The 22497-nt window shown below is 42.6% G+C and overlaps 1 protein-coding gene across 7 annotated transcripts in view; it reads left to right on the top strand.

Moving 5' to 3' along the window:
• The window catches only part of CIT (citron rho-interacting serine/threonine kinase), a 217511-nt gene that overhangs the window by 19989 nt on the left and 175025 nt on the right, over positions 1-22497 (top strand). For all 7 annotated transcript variants that reach the window (XM_073673358.1, XM_073673362.1, XM_073673371.1 and 4 more), the window contains 5 exons: positions 1230-1331; positions 8807-8949; positions 12504-12597; positions 12674-12877; positions 12968-13121. In XM_073673358.1, the coding sequence (XP_073529459.1) occupies positions 1230-1331; positions 8807-8949; positions 12504-12597; positions 12674-12877; positions 12968-13121 (697 nt within the window). The remainder of the gene's footprint in view (positions 1-1229; positions 1332-8806; positions 8950-12503; positions 12598-12673; positions 12878-12967; positions 13122-22497) is intronic.

Raw genomic sequence — 22497 nt, 5'->3', positions numbered from 1 at the left:
TGTCATACAGATGCTAGTTGAGAAAAATCACATTGTAATCGCATGACACTCGTCATACTTTTCTGGATCAACATCGGACTGATTTTTTTTTTATACACTAGTGTTACTCCAGCCTAATAGTAATCACCAATGGACTGACTTTCCTATACACAGCAGTGATGTGCAGTGAATTTTGCTTAGGATTGACAATCCCTTCCTCTATACTACGTATTATTCAGGCGCCTGCATTTATAAGAACCTCACATTACTTACTATTATTTTATCAGTGTTTGATTATTTAAAGGGGTTTTGTGAGAGTCAGCTATTTTCCTAGAAATGGCTACAAGGCATCTGGAAAAAAGTGCATATTTTTAAAGGGGTTTTCCAAGAAGTAAATATTCATGCCCTATACTAGGGTCATCGATATACATTTGGTCAGCATCTGACCCCAGTGATAAGCATAATGAAGGGGCTGCAGCTTTCCCCTTTCATTGTTTGTACAGATACACCTACTCTCTTCTATATAGTGACTGTCTCTGGTGTTGCAGCTTAGTCCCATTCAGGTGAACCAACACTTTACAAATGCTTTCAGTTAGTTGAAATTGTGTGAACTATTGTGCTATGGGATAACGCTGAATAAAACTTGTCTGGTGAATGAGAAGTTAGCCCTTGTGATCAGGTTATACCTGCCCTTTTTCTTGCGCCTGCCTAGTTATTCAGTGAATGGTCAAGGAACGCTCTCCATCAGGTGCAGAGAGCAGTCTCCGGCTGTCATGAAATGTTTTGTGGAGCGTAGGTTATACAATATGGGGTTAGTCTGCAGGTTAATAGTGTTACTAACCTGACCGGCGCCTGCATTTAGCTGAATGTGGCGGGGAAAGAATTAACTTTATTACCCCAGCAGGGCGGCGCCAACATGGATTCAGTCACCACTCTGAGAATACAGAGTGACAACTGTAACTGCGCCCCTAGTCCCGGATATCCCCTTTAAGGGCTCATTCACACTTCAATATTTTGCATCAGTGTTTGTTTGCCAAAACCAAGAGAGGGATTTACAGAGAAGAACTATAATTGATAGATTGACACTCCTGGTTTTGGCATACAGATACTGATCAAAAATACTGATGCGTGAATAAAACCTAAATAGATCTGTATAGATGTTTATAGTGGCATAAAGAGTTGAGTATTGATAAAGTTGAAATGAAATATTTCATAAGTTACGATGATATTTACTCGTCTACTTTGTTTAGGTATCTTTCTTTGAAGAAGAACGAAATATATTAAGCAACCATAATAGTCCGTGGATACCAGCACTACACTATGCTTTCCAGGATAGGGAGCACCTTTACCTAGTAAGTAATGTATCTAATGAATGCAAATGCAGCATCTACAGAGGTCAAACAGAATTGGTATTCAATTGCAGAGCAAAGCTGTCAACTCAATACATACTATCTGTCCAAATAATATGATGAGGAATGAGAACTCTGTAAGGGTGTTTTATCACAAACTGGGCAGATTTACAAATTTAAAGTGGAGCTGTTTTTTTTTTTTTTTTTTTTTTTAACTATGATATTTTCTGTTGATAGGGAAAATTATTTTTGTTTGATTCTATAAGACTTTAAAACCACATGTAAAAAAAATGTAAGAATGAAATATGCCACCCGAAAAACACTTTTATGAAATCTATAGGTGGCACTAGAGTTCTAGTCCTCTTTCTCTCTGAAGAGACAATTTGCATATTTCCCAGAGGAGCAGTGTGGCTTAAAAGTCTCCTCACCTTGACATGCTTAACATGTCACTCTCTGCAAGGAGAAACGTTACCCCTTGAATCCCGATCAGGCGCCTCTCACCCTGCCAAACAAGATCTCACACTTTACACTGACGAGGGGCAGTATCCCAAAATGGTGTCGATATTGACTTTTAGGATTGCTACTTTCTATAGGTGGCGCTAGAGTTCAAGTCCTCATCCTCTCTGAAGAGTCAATTTTCATATTTCCCAGAGGAGAATTGTGGCTTAAAAGTCTCCTCACCTTGACATGCATAACATGCCACTCTCTGCAAGGAGAAACATTACCTCTTGGACCCTTATAAAATTCTTGAAATTCATCTTGTTTTTTTTGTAGTAGGCAAAAAGTTTCACAAAATCGTGTGTGTACAACACAAAATGGTTGTTAAAACCATGCACAGGCCCCTTCAACCATACTTGTTTTGCATTTATCCACCCCCCCCCCCATTCCTTGATTGGCAGCTCTGCCTTTACATGAGTCAAATAAGGGCAAAGATAGAATATATATATATATATACAGTGCTGGCCAAAAGTATTGGCACCCCTGCAATTCTGTCAGATAATACTCAGTTTCTTCCTGAAAATGATTGCAATCACAAATTCTTTGGTATTATTCTCTTCATTTAATTTGTCTTCAATGAAAAAAACACAAAAAGAATTGTCCTAAAGCCATATTGGATATAATTCCACACACAACCTAAAAAAGGGGGTGGACAAAAGTATTGGCACCCTTTGAAAAATCATGTGATGCTTCTCTAATTCGTGTAATTAACAGCACCTGTAACTTACCTGTGGCACCTAACAGGTGTTGGCAATAACTAAATCACACTTGCAGCCAGTTAACATGGATTAAAGTTGACTCAACCTCTGTCCTGTGTCCTTGTGTGTACCACATTGAGCATGGAGAAAAGAAAGTAGACCAAAGAACTGTCTGAGGACTTGAGAAACCAAATTGTGAGGAAGCATGAGCATTCTCAAGGCTACAAGTCCATCTCCAAAGACCTGAATGTTCCTGTGTCTTCCGTGCGCAGTGTCATCAAGAAGTTTAAAGCCCATGGCACTGTGGCTAACCTCCCTAGATGTGGACAGAAAAGAAAAATTGATGAGAGATTTCAACGCAAGATTGTGCGGATGGTGGATAAAGAACCTTGACTAACATCCAAACAAGTTCAAGCTGCCCTGCAGTCCGAGGGCACAACAGTGTCAACCTAGTACTATCCGTCGGCGTCTGAATGAAAAGGGACTGTATGGTAGGATACCCAGGAAGACCCCACTTCTTACCCCGAGACATAAAAAAGCCAGGCTAGAGTTTGCCAAAACTTACCTGAGAAAGCCTAAAACGTTTTGATAGAATGAATGTTCTCTGGTCAGATGAGACAAAAGTAGAGCTTTTTGGGAAAAAGCATCAACATAGAGTGTACAGGAAAAAGAAAGAGGCATTCAAAGAAAATAACACGGTCCCTACAGTCAAACATGACGGAGGTTCCCTGATGTTTTGGGGTTGCTTTGCTGCCTCTGGCACTGGACTGCTTGACCGTGTGCATGGCATTATGAAGTCTGAAGACTACGAACAAATTTTTCAGCATAATGTAGGGCCCAGTGTGAGAAAGCTGGGTCTCCCTCAGAGGTCATGGGTCTTCCAGCAGGACAATGACCCAAAACACACTTCCAAAAGCACTATAAAATGGTTTGAGAGAAAGCACTGGAGACTTCTAAGGTGGCCAGCACTGAGTCCAGACCTGAATCCCATAGAACATCTGTGGAGAGATCTCAAAATGGCAGTTTGGAGAAGGCACCCTTCAAATATCAGGGACCTGGAGCAGTTTGCCAAAGAAGAATGGTCTACAATTCCAGCAGAGCATTGTAAGAAACTCATTGATGGTTACCGGAAGTGGTTGTTCGCAGTTATTTTGGCTAAAGGTTGTGCAACCAAGTATTAGGCTGAGGGTGCCAATACTTTTGTCCGGCCCTTTTTTGGAGTTTTGTGTGAAATGATCAATGATTTGATTTTTGCTTCATTCTCTTTTGTGTTTTTTCCTTGCAAGCAAATTAAATGAAGATAATAATGCCAAAGAATTTGTGATTGCAATCATTCTCAGGAAGAAACTGAGTATTATCTGACAGAATTGCAGGGGTGCCAATACTTTTGGCCAGCACTGTGTATGTGTGTATATATATATATATATATATATATATATATATATATATATATATATATATATGTATGTGGGAAGGAGAAACTGTTTGGCCATGCAAAGGGTGCACTTGAGTGCATGTGCTTGGTTTGAACAGTCATATTGTGCTGATAGACTTTCTTTAAGGCCACGACCCCACTATCAGTATTTCGTCAGTATTTTTCCTCAGGAGTGGGAGCCAAAACCAAGAGTGGGTGATAAATGCAGAATTGGTGACTTGTTTCTATTATACCTTTTCTCTGATTGTTCCTCACCTGGTTTTGGCTCCCACTCCTGAGAAAAAATACTGACCGAATACTGACCAAATACTGATAGTGGGGCCATGGCCTAAGAGTTTGTGTCCTCGCAGACAGCACCTTGAGTATAGTAGCTGATTCTGCAGGGAAAAAGCTGTGACCAGCAAGACATTTCCTAAGCAGACTCTTTGACCCACTCTTTGAGAACATCTGCTTTGGTTTTATGTCCTTATTCTCTAACAGTACTTCTGGACAGGGATTGTCTTCTTATCTCACCACAGTGTATGAGGAATATGTTCTAGATGAGATGACGTATGACAGCTGTTTTGCACGTATATGCAATTAGAAATGCTCCTCTTTTATTTACATATCACTAGCTGACTAATACAACCCCTGGCAAAAATGATGGACTCACCGAGCTCGGAGGATGTTCATTCAGTTGTTTAATGTTGTTGAAATAAAGAAGATCACAGACATGGCACAAAACTAAAGTAATTTCAAATGGCAACTTTAGGGCTTTAAGAAACACTAAAAGAAATCAAGATAAAAAATGTGGTACTCGGTAAGGGTAATTTTTTTCAGACCAAGAAGAGGGAAAAAATTATGGAATCACTCAATTCTGAGGAAAAAATTATGGAATCATGAGAAACAAACACATAAAAGAACACTCCAATACATCACTAGTGTTTTGTTGCATCACCTCTGGCTTTAATAACAGCTTGCAATCTCTGAGACATGGACTTAATGAGTGACAAACAGTACTCTTAATCAATCTGGCTCCAACTTTCTCTGATTGCTGTTGCCAGATCAGCTTTGCAGGTTGGAGCCTTGTCATGGACCATTTTATTCAACTTCCACCAAAGATTTTCAATTGGATTGAGATCCGGACTATTTGCAGGCCATGACATTGACCTTATGTGTCTTCTTTCAAGGAATATTTTCACATCTATGGCAGGATGCATCATCATCTTGAAAAATGATGTCATCATCCCCAAACATCCATTCAATTGATGTGATAAGAAAACTGTCCAAAATATCAATGTAAACTTGGGCATTTATTGAAGATGTTATTACAGCCATCACCCCAGTGCTTTTACCTGACATGCAGCCCCATATCATCAATGACTGTGGAAATTTGCATGTTCTCTTCATGCAGTCATCTTTATAAATCTCATTGGAACGGCACCAAACAAAAGTTCCATCACCTTGCACCATGCAGATTTGCGATTCATCACTGAATATGACTTTCATCCAGTCATCCACAGTCCACGATTGCTTTTCCTTAGCCCATTGTAACCTTGTTTTTTTCCTGTTTAGGTGTTAATGATGGCTTTTGTTTAGCTTTTCTGTATGTAAATCCCATTTCCTTTAGGCGGTTTCTTACAGTTCGGTCACAGACATTGACTCCAGTTTCCTCCCATTCGTTCCTCATTTGTTTTGTTGTGCATTTCCTGTTTTGGAGACATATTGCTTTGATATCTTCCTTGGTCTACCAGTATGTTTGCCTTTAACAACCTTCCCATGTTGTTTGTATTTGGTCCAGATTTTAGACACAGCTGACTGTGAACAACCAACATCTTTTGCAACATTGCTTGATGATTTACCTTCTTTTAAGAGTTTGATAATCCTCTCCTTTGTTTCAATTGACATCTCTCGTGTTGGAGCCATGATTCATGTCAGTCCACTTGGTGCAACAGCTCTCCAAGGTGTGATCACTCCTTTTTAGATGCAGACTAACGAGCAGATTTAATTTGATGCAGGTGTTAGTTTTCGAAATGAAAATTTACAGGGTGATTCCATAATTTTATCCTCAGAATTGAGTGATTCCATAATTTTTTCCCCTCTGCTTGGTCTGAAAAAAATTACCCTTATTGAGTACTACATTTTTTATCTTGATTTCTTTTAGTGTTTCTTAAAGCCCTAAAGTTGCCATTTGAAATGACTTTAGTTTTGTGCCATGTCTGTGATCTGCTTTTTTTCAACAACATTAAACAAGTGAATGAACATCCTCCGAGCCCGGTGATTCCATAATTTTTGCCAGGGGTTGTATATCTTCAAGGTTTTCTGTTTGCTTGTTTTTTCTCCTAACCTGTAAAAGCTCTTCAAAAACACAACTGATTTTTTTTTTACAAACAGTAACGCTACACAGTTTTAGAAGTATTTCCGTAAACTTTTTTTTTACAAAACAAAAACCACATCTGTGATCATACAGATCCATGCATGCTAAAAAGCATTATTTCGCAGTCTGAATTGTTCTAAATTCGGTTCACTTTTTAGCCTAAAGTATTTGGACAGGCCTTCTAATTCTCAAATTTAAGTGATTTTAGCAAGTTGTGTGTCCTAAAAACTAAATATACACTATACAGTGGTGTGAAAAAGTGTTTGTCACCTTCCTGATTTCTTATTCTTTTGCAGGTTTCTCACACTTACATGTTTCAGATCACAAACAAATTGAAATATTAGACAAAGATAACACAAGTAAACACAAAATGCAGTTTTTAAATGAAGGTCTTTATTATTAAGGGAAAGAGAAATCCAAACCTACAGGGCCCTGTGTGAAAAAGTGATTGCCCCCCCACCTTAAAACATAAATTAACTGTGGTTTATCAGATCTTTGGTAATCTGAATTCAATTTCCCTAGCCACACACATGACTGATTACTGCCACACCTGTTCTCAATCAAGAAATCATTTAAATAGGACCTGCCTGACAAAGTGAAGTAGACCAAAAGATCCTCAAAAGCTAGACATCATGCTGCGATCCAAAGAAATTCAGGAACAAATGAGAAACAAAGTTATTGAGATCTATCAGTCTGGAAAAAGTTATAAAGCCATTTCTAAAGCTTTGGGACTCCAGCGAACCACAGTGAGTCATTATCCACAAATGGCGTAAACATGGAACAGTGGTGAGCCTTCCCAGGAGTGGCCGGCCGACCAAAATTTCCCCAAGAGCGCAGTGACAACTCATCCAAGATGTCACTAAAGACCCCACAACAACAGCCAAACAACTTCAGGCCTCACTTGCCTCAGTTAAAGCGCACCTGTCAGCAGGATTGTGCGCAGTAAACCACATACACTGTCAGGTGGGCGACATTACACTAATTAAAATGATACCTTGGGTGATGAAATCCGTCCTGTGGTTCTTGTGTAATCTTTACTTTCAGTTTGGAGATAGTGATATGCCTGTACTTTGTGGCTGCCTGTAGGGGGTGCTCTATCTGGTTCTTTGCTTATGTATTCATCTGTATGCCCTTATGACAGCTCACTGATCGTTCACTGACCTGCCTCCTATTTTACCTAGCCCTGCACTTCTAGATGCATTATGTAAAATAGGAGGCTGGTCACTGAAGTCCACCTCCTGAAGAAAAACAAAATGAAGACTTTGGAGTGGCCTAGACAAAGTCCTGACCTTAATCTGATTGAGATGCTGTGGCATGACCTTAAAAAGGTGTCTCATGCTTGTAAAACCCTCCAATGTGACTGAATTACAACAATTTTGCAAAAAGACTCATTGCCAGTTATCACAAACGCTTAATTGCAGTTGTTGCTCTTAAGGGTGGCCCAACCAGTTATTAGGTTTAGGGGGCAATCACTTTTTCACATAGAGCCCTGTAGATTTGGATTTCTTTTTCCCTTCATTTGAAAATTGCATTTTGTGTTTTAAATATTAGACAAAAATAACACAAGTAAACACAAAAAGCAATTTTCAAATGAAGATCTTTATTATTAAAGGAAACAGAAATCCAAACCTACAGGACCCTGTGTGAAAAAGTGATTGCCCTCTTCCTGATTTCTTATTCTTTTGCATGTTTATCACACTGAAAGCGCACCTGTCAGCAGGATTGGCTCAGTAAACTACAGGAAGTGTCAGGTGGGCTACATTACACTGATTAATATGATACCTTGGTTGATGAAATCCGTGCTGTGGTTGTTGTGTAATCTTTACTTTTCAGTTGGGAGCTAATGATATGCTCGTGCTCTGGGGCAGCCTGTGGGGGGCGCTCTATCTGGTGCTCTGCTTACATATTCATCTGTATGCTCTTATGACAGCTCACTGTGCCTTCACTGACCTGCCTCCTATTTTACATAATGCATCTAGTAGTGCGGGGCCAGGTAAAATAGGAGGCAGGTCAGTGAAGACACAAAAGAAATTTAAATATTAGTCAAAAATAACACAAGTAATTTGTTTTGTAATCTGAAACATGCAAAAGAATTAGAAATCAGGAAGGGGACAAATACTTTTTCACACCAATGTATATCTGTAAGCAGCACTGTTCAAAAGTTTGGATACACCTGCTCATTCAATGGTTTTTCTTGTTCTTATTGGAATTTTCACATAATGCTTGCTTAGAGGGCTATACCAGCCTAAGACATTTATGGCACATTTGTTAGATATAGCCTAGATATTTGTTACGTAGGTATCTAGATATTCCGGAGAAGTGTGGACAGTTTGCCTGAGGCCAAAATCAGAGAAACTACCTTGTGTAATGTAAGCAGGTTTTGTTAATATAGCTCCAATGATCCTTATGGTTTGATTTTTAATTAATGCAATTTTTAGGCAACTTAATTATATTAGCAAAAAAGATCTGTAACCTGTCAAAAACTCTGTAGGTTATGCAGTACCAGCCCGGAGGAGACTTGCTGTCCTTACTGAATCGCTATGATGACCAGTTTGATGAAAGTATGGCCCAGTTTTATTTGGCAGAAATAGTCCTTGCAATTCATAGTGTTCACCAGCTGGGATATGTACACAGGTGAGTAATGGGGAAAAGAGGGGCAATATGCTCAAGACATCCTGTGGAGGAGTAAATCAGGAATTAAATCTGCTGACTGCTATCCTTTAATATGTCACTTATGGCTAAATTAATATATTTTTATTTTAACTATTCACTGGGACCTGCTCCAAATGAAAGAATGGGGAACTTTTTTCCTAGTTAGAATGGAGTGGCAGTGCTCATGCTCCATTCATTCCCTACGGGCCTGCTGAGGAGTGGCGGTTGGGCCATTATATAAAACGGGTATAAAAATTCCCCAATCTGCCAATTATTGCCGGTCCCAGCAGTGCGACACCCACTGATCACCAGGTAATCATTTATCCTGGTGATAGGTGATAACTTGTTTTAAATGGGCAACCCCTTTAATCTCCTTTCCATGGTTTCCACTCCTGAATAGTTTTTCTGTTGCTATCTTTGTATTAAAGAAACACTCCAGCAATTTAATTGTACATATAGTAGTCACTGACCATCAATATTCTCACTGTTTAATTTATATCACTTTACTTCACTTACCACTATATATCCCCCCCCCCCCCTACTCACATCAGTATAGAAAGTTGGTTCATGTGATCCCTACTCTGACAACGTGTCCAATTCAGTCCTGGCTTCCTGTGACCTATAGGATGATATAATCAATCAAATCCCTGCTAACAGCGCTAAGACTCGTCCCCACCCTCCTTAGCTGCAACGGGAGAAAATATAGGGGGTATTTTCTCCCATGTAGCTAAAGATATTGGTGAAAACGTATGAAACTGTATGAAAGAAAAAACGCCTGTGTCACTAAAAGACATTTGAACTTTGCTAGGATATGTCATAAATGTAAGATTGGATGGGTTTGATCTGTGTGACCCCAAACCAATCACTGGGTTGAAGTTATTATTTATTATTATAGCACCATTTATTCCATGGCGCTTTACATGTGAAAAAGGGGTATACATACAAAAACAATTACAATGATCTTTAACAAAACGTGACTGCAACTGGTACAGGAGGAGCGAGGGTTCACAGTCTAAAAGGGATGGGTATGGATACAGTAGGTGAGGGTAGAGCTGGTCATGCAGTGGTATGGTGGAGCGAGGGTTACTGCAGGTTGTAGGCTTGTCGGAAGAGATGGGTCTTCAGGTTCCTTTTGAAGGTTTCCACGGTAGGCAAGAGTCTGATATGTTGGGTAGAGAGTTCCAGAGTAAGGGGGATGCACGGGAGAAATATTGCATGCGATTGTGGGAAGAGGAGATAAGAGGGGAGTAGAGCAGGAGATCTTGTGAGGATCGGAGGTTGCGTGCAGGTATGTACCGGGAGACTAGGTCACAGATATATGGAGGAGACAGGTTGTGGATGGCTTTGTATATGCCGTGGTTAGGGTTTTGAACTGGAGTCTCTGGGCAATGGGGAGCCGGTGAAGGGAGTGACAGAGAGGAGAGGCCAGGGAATATCGGGGGGACAGGTGGATTAGTCGGGTAGTAGAGTTTAGGATAGATTGGAGGGGTGCAAGAGTGTTGGAAAGGAGGCCACAGAGCAGGAGGTTGCCGTAGTCGAGGCGAGAGATGATGAGGGCGTGCACTAGTGTTTTTGCAGATTCGTGTTTGAGGAATATGCAGATCCGGGAAATATTTTTGAGTTGGAGTCATGAGTTGATGCGGCATCAGGAAAGCACGATATCCCCTTGGCTTCTGTTGGCTCCACTCTTTTCTTTGGGGGTCACATTGTTGGACAGTAATAAAATTAGCCTTTAAAGGGAATCCGTCAGCAGTTTTTTTTATATGTAATCTGTGAGCAGCACAATGTAGGGACTGTTAGCCTGACTCCAGCGATATATTATTTAACGGGGTATGTGTTGCTGTTTCAATAAAATCAGTGTTTATCAGCAAGAGATTATCAGTACAGGACTAGATGTCATGTGCCTCCTAGTCAACTGCAGTGGTTCACCCCGCCCCCACCAGTGATTAGCAGTTTTCTCTCCATGTACTGCATACACAGAAAGCTGACAATCAATGGTGTGGCTTCATGTCAGCCGCCAATACAAGACTGATATGAACCCCAACCTTATTACCCCACTTGCCACTGCTATACGGCAGTGGGAAAAGCGAGGCTAAGCGCCAGATTTGGCGCATCTTATGGATGCACCATTTCTGGGACTGTTGAGAGCTGCTACTATTAGCCGCTTAGGGGGCCAGGATCCATGGCCCCTTCTCTGGCTATTAATATCAGCCCGCAGCTGTCTGTTTAGCCTTTGCTGGTTAAGCAAACAACTGTGGACTGTTATTAATAGCCAGGGAACATTTTTTGGCTAATGGCCCCTTCCCCGGCGACTAATATCAGCTCTCAGCGGTCGGCTTTCCCTCTGCTGGTTATGAAAATAAGGCGGGAGCCCACTCCATTTTTTTAAATTTTAGGCTATGTGCTCACGATCCAGACATAGCAGCGTTTTGGACACAGCATATTTTTGCTGCATCCAAAACGCTGCGTTCTATTGATTTACCGCATTCAATACATTCTAGTGGTCAAATTTCTGTTGCGAAGTCTAGCGACTCTAAAGAGGAATTGACGTGCTGCGGTCCTGAAAGACGCGCCGCATGTCACTATCCACGGGTGATCCACAGCCTCAGATGCACGCATAGTGGACATGGGATTTCTAGAAATTCCATCCACTATGCTGCAACATCTGGACCCTGCGGGTTTGACGCTGCATAAACACGCAGCTTCAAACCTGCAGCAGCTCCAGATTGTGGCCACATACTCAAACTCACCCGCATGTCAATTTCTGTAGTGGAGATGCCAGTCTCCTGCAGATTTTAACCAATTGAAGTGTCATTGCATGCGGTAGATCTGTATGTATTGATAACAAAAGTGCAGCATTAGAACACAGCGTTTTGGACGCAGCTAAGATACGTTGCTCCCAAAGCGCTGCTGTTTGCTGATTGTGGGGACATAGCTGCTAAACAAACAGCTGTGAGCTGTTAATAGCCAGGGAACATATTTGCCTAATGGCACCTTCCTAGGCTAAAAATAGCAGCTCTCAGCTGCCCCAGAAATGACATGAAAGGGAATGCTAATGAGATTGGGCTTAGCTGACGCCTAGCCCTTATGTTTAGTGATGGCAAGGTGTCAATCAGACCCTGTCATTACTAAACCTAATTAAAGTAAAGAGTTGAATAAACACACACACAGAGTAAAACTTTATTTGAACTACAACAGACACATTATTTAATCATTTAAATTAACCAATATATTCACCCCAGGTCGACGGTAAACCAAGGGTTAAAGTGATGTCACACGTTTCTTTTTTCAAATATCTTTATTTAGCTCCAAAAAGCATTCATTAATGTACAAAAAATGCATCAAAATCGCAGCAAAATGCGCGTGTTTCCTGCCAAGAGATGCAGAAACCTTAAGGAATTTTCTGCATTCAAATCCTGAATGCACATAGCCTTATGCATCCACCAGAGCTGACATTATTTGTTACCGTAAACAGTGATTTCATAATCCTGTGTCAGAACATTAATTTACAATAAATGTTATGTCTTATTCACTAGAGATATTAAACCAGAGAATATTCTCATTGATCGCACTGGTCACGTTAAACTAGTAGATTTTGGGTCTGCAGCAAGGCTGACATCAAATAAAGTGGTAAGTACATTGACTTCCTCGAGCTATAACAATCTGATCTTTGTTGCCCTATAACATGTCATGCCTTGTATTTCAGATGAATGCACAGCTGCCTATTGGTACACCAGATTATATGGCTCCAGAAGTACTCATGGTGATGAATGGGGATGGAAAAGCTGGTTATGGTCTTGAATGTGACTGGTGGTCTCTAGGCATCATTGCTTATGAAATGTTTTATGGAAAATCTCCATTTACAGAAGGAACCGCCACAAAAACATTTAACAACATCATGAACTTTCAGGTTACTAAATGATTTTCTTGTTTTATTGGATATGTTTATTAAATGCTATTGCCTTTTGCATAAGTTAATTGTCTATAATTGTTTTTACAGCGGTTCCTAAAGTTTCCAGATGAACCCAAAATCAGCAAAAATTTTCTTGATCTTATTCAAAGTTTACTCTGTGGGCAAAGGGAAAGATTGAAATATGAAGACTTGTGCTGTCATCCATTTTTTGTAAACACTGACTGGGACAATATCCGAAACAGTGAGTGATTAATAAATATATGTAATATGTGGGGGGGGGGTGTTTGACAGATGTAGAAAAAAAAAATCTGTAAAGTATGCATTGTTTCAAAAACCAAAATGTTAATAGTTTAATTTTGTCAGTTAAGAAAATGCGAATTGAATGAACCAAAAAATCGAAATCAAATCAACATTTAGAGTGACCAACCTTTGTCTTCAAAAGAGCATCAAAACATCGATTTTTGATGCATCAGCTTTTGAAGGGACTCGGCATAGAGGTTGTTCCAAACATCTTGTTGAACTAACAACAGATCTTCTGTGAATGTAGGCTTGCACCAATCCTTCATGTAATCCCAGACAGACTTGGTGGTGATCAGATCACGGCTCTGTGGGTTCATAACATTAATTCCAGGACTCATTGTTCTTCATGACGCTGGCTGTATGTTTAGTTTAGTTATCCTGCTCATATGACGTCATATCGTCATAATTTTTTTTTCTTTACTTTTGAAAAAAATCCCAATCCCAACCCAAACACAACCCTAACCCTGCCCCTAATCCTATCCCTAATTTTAACCCTACCCCAAATCCTAACCCTAATCCATAACCCTAACTGAAAAAAATGGGAAAAAAAACTTTTTTTCATTTTATAATTTTTATCTAACTAAGGGGGTGACAAAGAGGGATTTGATTTATTTTTCTTTTAATCACTGTGATAGGGTTTATCACAGTGATCAAAATGAACCAATAGGGAAAATTCCCTATTGTTGCCGGGTACCTGTTGGCAGATCTCGGCGCTGCAACATTTTTTTTTTTTTTTTACTGGAACAACACGGAGGGACGAGGGACGGCAGAGGTACTGGGAGGGCTCGGGGGCTTAATTTCTCTCCTCTAACATGTATATCATGTCAGAGGAGAGAGAAACCATTGTAACCACGGGCACACTTTTTTTTTTTTTTTTCGTGATTGCCGCTATTCACTGAGTAGCGGTGATCAGGGACCGGAAAAACCGACCTCCCCGGTAGATGAGACCGTGGAGAATTTCCGACGCTGGGGGGTTCTACAACCTTATTCCTCAGTGACGTGAAAGCGTCGCTGAGGCATCAGTACCCTTAACTGCCTCCGTGAAAATGCGTTATGGCGGTCATTAACCCCTTTGCAACCCATGCCGTATTAGTACGCGCATTTGCGTACCCCCCGTTCAGTGAGGGCTGCTGCGCTGAGCCCTCACTGAACCGAGCACATGTCAGCTGATTCTTACAGCTGACATGTGCCCGCAACAGCCACGGATGGAATCGCGATCCACCCGCGGCTATTAACATGTTAAATGCCGCTGTCAATCTCCGACAGCAGCATTTAACGCACGCTTCCGGGTAGCGCGTCATAAGCCCCGCCCATCGGCGTCCCCGTCCCGTGATCGCGGGTCACCGATGGGTGGGTATGACAACCCAGGGTCTGCAGCAGACGCCTGTGGTTGTCATGATCTGGTCGCTATGAGCGCCACCTAGTGGTCGGCGCTCATAGCACAGGACCATTTCTGCTGCATGCAGGGGATCTGCTGGTCCCCTGTATGTAGCAGAGCCGATCGGATAGTTGCTGCTGCTAGTCTCCTATGGAGACTATTGAAGCAAGCAGCAAGTGAAAAAAAAAACGTGTTTAAAAATATAAAAAAAATATAAAAGTTTAAATCACCCCCCTTTCGCCCCATTCAAAATAAAATATATATATATAAAAAACCTACATAGACATATTTGGTATCGCCGCGTTCAGAATCGCCCGATCCATCAATATAAAAGAAGAATTAATCCGATCGGTAAACGACGTAACGTGAAAAAAATTCTAAACGCCAGAATTACGTTTTTTGGTCACCGTAAAATTGCAATAAAATGCAATAACGGGCGATCAAAACATCGGATCTACCCCAAAATGTTATCAATAAAAACGTCAGCCCGGCGCGCAAAAAATAAGCCCTCACCCAGCCCCAGATCCCGAAAAATGGAGACGCTACAGGTCTCGGAAAATGGCGCTATTTTTTTTTTTTTTTTGTACCAAATTTTGGAATTTTTTTTCACCACTATAAATATAAAAGAACCTATACATGTTTGGTGTCTACGAACTTGTAATGACCTGGAGAATAAGAATGGCAGGTCAGTTTTAGCATTCAGTGAACGTGGTAAAAAAAATAAATAAAAAACAACCGTGGTATTGCACTTTTTTTGCAATTTTACCGCACTTGGAATTTTTTTCCCGTACACGATATGGTAAAACTAGTCATGGCGTTGAAAAGTACAACTCGTCCCGCAAAAAATAAGCCCTCACACGGCCATATTGACCAAAAAATAAAAACGCTATGGCTCTGGGAACAAGGGGAGCAAAAAACAAAAAAGCAAAAACTGAAAAAGCTCTGGTCCTTAAGGGGTTAAGGGATTAAAAAACAATGTAGAAGGTGTGGGGGATGTGTAATCACCCTCACTTACCCTACGGAGGTTGGCACCCTAAGTTCGACACGGTGCCCCCGCTCATTGTTGGCTTTCCCTTTATGACCCTACAGGGGCTGACTATCCCAAAACCACCACCATCACCAATAAAAGTGCTACAGTTCAGTATAATAGCTTATATCTCATAGATGACTATGGCTGTACCTGGTCATGAACTAAAGGAGCAGACCATAAATATGATGATATGTTATGTACACTCAAAAAAAATACAGCAAATTATTTAGTTGTAAGTGCTATCTCATTTGATAATACCAGCCATAGACACATATAATGAGGTATCTAAAGTCTATAGGTCAGACTTCCAATATAGTGGGATCTGCGATAAAGACTATATAGAAAGAGTTCACGTAACATAAACTATCCCCTTTATACAATATAGATATAAGCAGAAAATGACATGGTCAAAATGCAGCAGACCAGCAAATAATTGTACTTATCTTATAAGCCCTTTCCGACGCGTTTTCCCCAGGGAAATAAACCAGGGTTCATCAGGGGACCTAATGTGCTTGTAATGAAGATGTCACTGCAGTGAGCAACATGTCTAAATAGCCGCATGTATGATGAGATACTGTGTATGTGCAGTGGGTGTGTAATAAGACATCACTTGAAAATAAGCCCTAACCCTTCCTCCGGAGCAAAATATATATATACAGGTTTATCTCACTAAATTAGAATATCATCAAAAAGTTAATTTATTTCAGTTCTTCAACATAAAAAGTGAAACTCATATATTATATAGAGTCATTACAAACAGAATGATCTATTTCAAGTGTTTATTTCTGGTAATGTTGATGATTATGACTTACAGCCAATGAGAACACAAACGCCATTATCTCAGTAAATTAGAATACTTTATAACAACAGCTTGAAAAATGATTTTAAAATCTGAAATGTTGTCCTACTGAAATGTATGTTCAGTAAATGCACTCAATACTTGGTCGGGGCTCCTTTTGCATCAATTACTGCATCAATGCGGCGTGGCATGGAGGCGATCAGCCTGTGGCACTGCTGAGGTGTTATGGAAGCCCAGGTTGCTTTGATAGCAGCCTTCAGCTCGTCTGCATTGTTGGGTCTGGTGTCTCATCTTCCTCTTGACAATACCCCATAGATTCTCTGTGGGGTTAACCCCTTTACAACCCAAGGTGGTTTGCACGTTAATAACCAGGCCAATATTTACAATTCTGACCACTGTCACTTTATGAGGTAATTACTCTGGAACGCTTCAATGGATCCCCCTGATTCTGAGATTGTTTTTTTCGTGACATATTGTATTTCATGATAGTGGTAAAATTTCTTCGATATCACTTGCGTTTATTTGTGAAAAAAATGGAAATTTGGCGAAAATTTAGAAATTTTCAAAATTTGAATTTTTATGCCCTTAAATCAGAGAGATATGTCACACAAAATAGTTAATAAATAACATTTCCCACACGTCTACTTTACATCAGCACAATTTTGGAACCAAAATTTTTTTTTGTTAGGGAGCTATAAGGGTTAAGGCTGGGTGCCCACGTAGCGTTTTTCAAGCGTTTATGCTGCGGAATTTCCGCAGCATAAACGCTTGTGAAACGCTAGGTAATCCGCCCCCCATGGTCCCCAAGGGGATTCCGCATGTTCTATGCACATGCTGCGGATTTTTCCGCAGCGTTTATGCTGCGTACAAAAATCCGCAGCATGTCATTTAATTTTGCGGAAGCGCAGCGGAACTCCCGCCATTGACTTGCATTGAAACGCATAGAAACCGCGACTGTACATTTGTACAAGCGGCTTCTATGCGTCTCTATGTGCGGATGGTACCCAGTTCTGGAGGAGAGGAGACTCTCATCCAGACCTGGGTACCATTGTACCTGTAAAAAAAGAATAAAATAAAAAATAAAGTTTATATTCACCTGTCCGGCGGCTTCTCTCTGAATGCCGGCATCGCTTGAGGACCTGCGGTGACGTCACAGTCATGTGACCGCAGGCCCTTCACCGCTCTGTCTCGCGATATGCCGGCATCCAGGAACCAGACAGGAACGAGCGCTGCAGCCACACCGGGGCCTCGGGGGTGAGTATAGCTTTATTTGTTTTCATTTTTACGGTTCACACTATATAAATCCATGCCGTTTGCATGTATTTATACAGTGTGACCTAGTTGTCAAGCACTTTCCAAGTGATGCTATCGCCTGGAAAGCGCTTGTCAATCTGCATGCGGAAACGCATGTGGATCCGCATGTATTCTGCAGGAAAAACGCATGCACAATGTGCATGCGTTTTTTCTGCCAGGGAGATGCAGAAATGCTGCCGAAATTTTCTGCATCGTGGGCACATAGCCTAAAAGTTGACCAGCGATTTCTCATTTTTCCAAGAAAATTTACAAAACCATTTTTCTAGGGATCACATCACATTTGAAGTCACTTTGAGAGGTCTTTATGACAGAAAATACCCAAAAGTGACACCATTCTAAAAACTGCACCCCTCAAGGTGCTCAAAACCACATTCAAGAAGTTTATTAACCCTTCAGGTGCTTCACAGGAATTTGTGGAATGTAGAAGAAAAAAATGAACATTTAACTTTTTTCACAAAAATGTTACTTTAGACCCAATTTTTTTTATTTTCGCAGGGGTAACAGGAAAAAATGGACCCCAAAATTTGTTGTGCAATTTCCCCTGGGCACGCAGATACCCCATATGTGGGAAAAAACACTGTTTGGGCACACGGCAGGGCTCGGAAGGGAAGGAGCGCCATTTGAATTTTCGATTGTAAAATTTGCTTGAATAATTAGCGGACGCCATGTTGCGTTTGGAGAGCCCCTGATGTGCCTAAACAGTGGAAAACCCCCACAAGTGACCCCATTTTGGAAACTAGACCCCCCTGGGAACTTATCTAGATGTGTGGTGAGCATTTTGAATCCCCAGGTGCTTCACAAATTAATCTGTAAAAATGAAAAAGTATTTTTTTTTCCAGTTTTTCATTTTTACGAATCAATTTGTGAAGCACCTGGGGGTTCCAAGTGCTCACTATGCATCTAGATAGGTGCCTTGGGGGGTCTAGTTTCCAAAATGGGGTCACTTGTGGGGGAGCTCCAATGTTTAGGCACACAGGGGCTCTCCAAACGCAACATGGTGTCCGCTAACAATTTGAGCCGATTTTCCATTCAATTTGTTAGCGGACACCATGTCGCGTTTGGAGAGCCCCTGTGTGCCTAAACAATGGAAACCCCCCACAAGCGACCCCATTTTGGAAACTAGACCCCTCAAGGATTTTATCAAGGGGTATAGTGAACATTTTGAACCTAGAGGTACGACAGAGAATTTGATAACATTAGGTCATCATATTGAATAAGTTGTCATTCGTCTTGAGCGCAAGTGCTCGCTACTTGAGTTTGCATCGGGTACTCAGGTATGCACCATGTACTGCGTGTGCTCGAGTGACATGCTCGAGTCCCTGCCCCGCATGTTTCACGGTTATTAGGCACCCAAAAAAAAGCATGCAGGGATCGCTCGTGCATGGCAGGCAATCCCCGCAAAGTTTTTTTGGCCGCGAAGCATATGGGGCGGAGACTCGAGCATGTCACTCAAATACCCACGATACTCCATGCATACCACAGCACCCGATGCAAGCTCAAGTAGCGAGCACTTGCGCTCAACACTAGTCGCCATATCGTCATCTTTTTTTCTTACTTTTGAAAAAAATCCCAAGCCCAACCCTAGCCCCAACCCCAGCCCTAACCCTAGCCCAACCCTAACCCGAGAGTTTATTTTTTACGCTGTTCCTCGTGTGGTATAAGTGATTAGACGACTTTATTCTTTGGGTCGGTGCGATTACAGCGATACCAGAATCATATGTGGTTTTTATGATTGACAGCTGTCACACACTAAAAGACACATTTTTTGTAAAATCTAGTTTACTCTGTCGCCTCATTGGGGGACACAGGACCTTGGGTGTTATGCTGCTGTCCACTAGGAGGCCACACTATGCATAATCTGAAAAAGATTAACCGTGGCTCCTCCTCTGCAGTATACACCCCTAGACGGCGTCAGCCATCTTCAGTTTTTGCTTAATGTCGCAAGGAGGCACACCTCAGACCTTCACTCGTCCCTCTCTTCAGCACGGGATTACAGACGAAGAAAAGAGGTTCTCTTAAGAGACCCCCGGCATGGCTCCTTCCTCTGCCCCTTACTGTGGGGTGCACAGTTGAAGTTGAGATGGCGTAGCCACCATGCTGCTCCTTCTCCGGCCCCTCGGGTCAGGCTCGAAGTTGAGAACCCCCCTCCTTCCCCAATTCCCTCGGTCTTGGTCCGAAGTTGAGGCGAGGACAAAGCCCCCTGACGGTGACAGCGGCACCCTCCCTAATCACCCCTGGGGGTATTAGGTTGAGACACCATCAGGTAGGGCCTGGACGGCAGCATCTGCAGCTCTCACCAGCCAGCACACCGCAGCCGAGGACCAGCAGCAATACAGGAGCCCCAGTCTGTCTGTGGGATCCTGTAGGAGCCGGGGGGAGTGCAGGCAGCCATGGCACATACAGGCACAGGCCTTCACAGGCTCTGCACCTGCGGCAGCTTTCTCCCTAAAAGCGCCTAAGGGGGACTCTCTTCAGAGCCCCCTTCCATTTATGCCCCCACCGCCATTCTGCCTTTCAATCCGGGGGGTTCTGATCCGGCCCCCCCGGACTACCGCGCCGGCCTGGAGCCCTTTTGGGCATAGAAAATAAATTTAAACCGCGGTGTCACACAGGGGGCTTATCTAGGCTGCAGGGCGCGCATCTCCATAGAAACTGCGGCCCTTGCAGCGCTCCGCCCCCCTTCTCCTTCACCTCAGGATACAGGAGAAGAGTTACGGCGGCCATTACTGCTGCAGGACATTCACAGGCCAGCCAGGTCTCCGGGGAGGCACAGGACCAGGCTTTTTCAGCGCTGCTCACAGGGGCACATTGGTGGGGTAAGTTCTCAGCTTGAGTTACCCCTCAGCTGTGAATTTTCTAATACTCTGTATCCTCCTCTGCACAATTAGCCCCCCTGCATAGCCACTCCAGGTGCACTATGCCGGGCTCAAAGTCTAAGAAAACAAGGCAGAACTGCTTTTCCAGAGTGGTGAGAAGCCTGCAGTAATGCTCTTCCCAGCGGCATATCCGCATTGCGAGGATTGTACGCAGACTACTGTGCCAGAGTCCCAGCAGCCCCTACTACCCTTCAGTGGAATGGGCCACTCAAATGTCACAATCTATGACACAGTTCATAGATAACATGACCGACAATTGATCCAGGCTCTGCAAAGCCATACCTCTGCTAGACTACCCAGCAAAGAGAAAGTCTGACTCAGCCACATACTGACCCAGGCACATCCAGGTCAGGGTCAGGACGCAAGCGCACCCATAGGTCACGCTCATCTGCGTCATCACACAGCACACGGTCATCCCTGTCTAGGGACAGATACCGTAGTCCCAGGTCATCTAGACAGTCCCCTACCAGGGACAGGGATTATATTTCTCCGCACCATTCCCCGTCCAAAGAAATACTCCATTCTGATTCACCTAGGATACACCTTTGTGACACACAGGAGTCAGAAGATTCCGACTCGGACAAAGAAACTGATGGATCCCTAACTCTAAGCCCACCTAGCAATACAGCGCTAGTTGAGGACATAATCTCGTCCATACATCGGGTGCTGGATATCTCTGATCCGACCCTGGACGCACCACAAGATAACATTTCATTTGAAGGAGCCCTGAAGCCGCCTAAGTTTTTTCTTGAATCATTTAGAATTTAAAATCTATCCTCAAAGAATGGACAGACCCACCAGCAGTGGACCCCCCAGTCTCCAGGCTGGCAGCACAGACACTTCTTTCACTGCCAGATAGCTCAACCCTCAGGGATGCAGCAGACCGGCAGGTAGAAAGTATGGCTCGTTCAATTTGCGAAATCACAGGAGCCTCCTTAGCTCCCGCGCTCACTTCAGTCTGGGGAGCCAAGACCATACTGGCTTGGGCAAAAATTTACAAACTGGCCTTCAAGCTTCTGCCCCTGAACTGTCGGAACAAGTAGTTCAAATACCAGTTGTGGCAGACTACTTGCTTCATGCAGCTCTGGATTCTGCAAGAGGTGCAGCGGGGGCAATATCACACGCCATCACTATTCGGTGTATCCTTTTGCTGCGTGAATGGAAAGCGGACGCAGCCTCTAAGAAGTCCCTCACGCAGCTTCCATACCTAAGCGGTCGGCTTTTCGGTGAAAGGTTGGACACAATGAAATCCAACGCCACCGGGGGTAAGAGAACCTCTCTTCCCCAACTGAAACCCAAACGCAATTATAACAAGCATAACCAAGCTAGACTCCGATCCTTTCGGAACTCTTCCGGCTGATCCGTCTCTCGGCCAGCACAAAATAACAGCCGCTTCACACACAAGGAAGACTCGAGATCGACAGAAAAGTCGGACAAGACCTGGCAGTCAAATGCAGGCCAATCAAAAAGAGGGAAATCCAAAAAATTTCTTCTCATCATGACTCACGGACTCAAAAAGACACTCCACCTGTAGGCGGCCGACTTTTACTCTTTCATCAAGTCTGGCTACCTATTAAAGAAGACAGGTGGGTCAGGGAACTAGTATCTTCAGGATACAAAATAAAATTTACTTCCAACCCACCAAACAGATTCCTTATATCTGTTCCCCCAAAACCGCCAGAAAAAGCTTTTCACCAAGCGGTCTCCTCGCTCCTTCAAGCACGTGTCATAGTACGTGTCCCAACAGCCGAGCGCTTCCAGGGGTTCTACTCCAATCTATTCGTAGTCCCCAAGAAAGGAGGTGGGGCACGGCCCATACTAGATCTAAAACAGCTCAACAAATATGTAAGAGTACGTCACTTCAGTATGGAGTCTCTTCGTTCCACCATCGCATCCATGGAAAAAGGAGAATATAGACAT

This window comes from Phyllobates terribilis, unplaced genomic scaffold (genome assembly GCF_046119375.1).
Source record: "Phyllobates terribilis strain yellow unplaced genomic scaffold, ASM4611937v1 Scaffold_1__5_contigs__length_1240528914, whole genome shotgun sequence".
Taxonomy (NCBI): domain Eukaryota; kingdom Metazoa; phylum Chordata; class Amphibia; order Anura; family Dendrobatidae; genus Phyllobates; species Phyllobates terribilis.
This window is presented reverse-complemented; position numbering and strand designations above follow the sequence as displayed.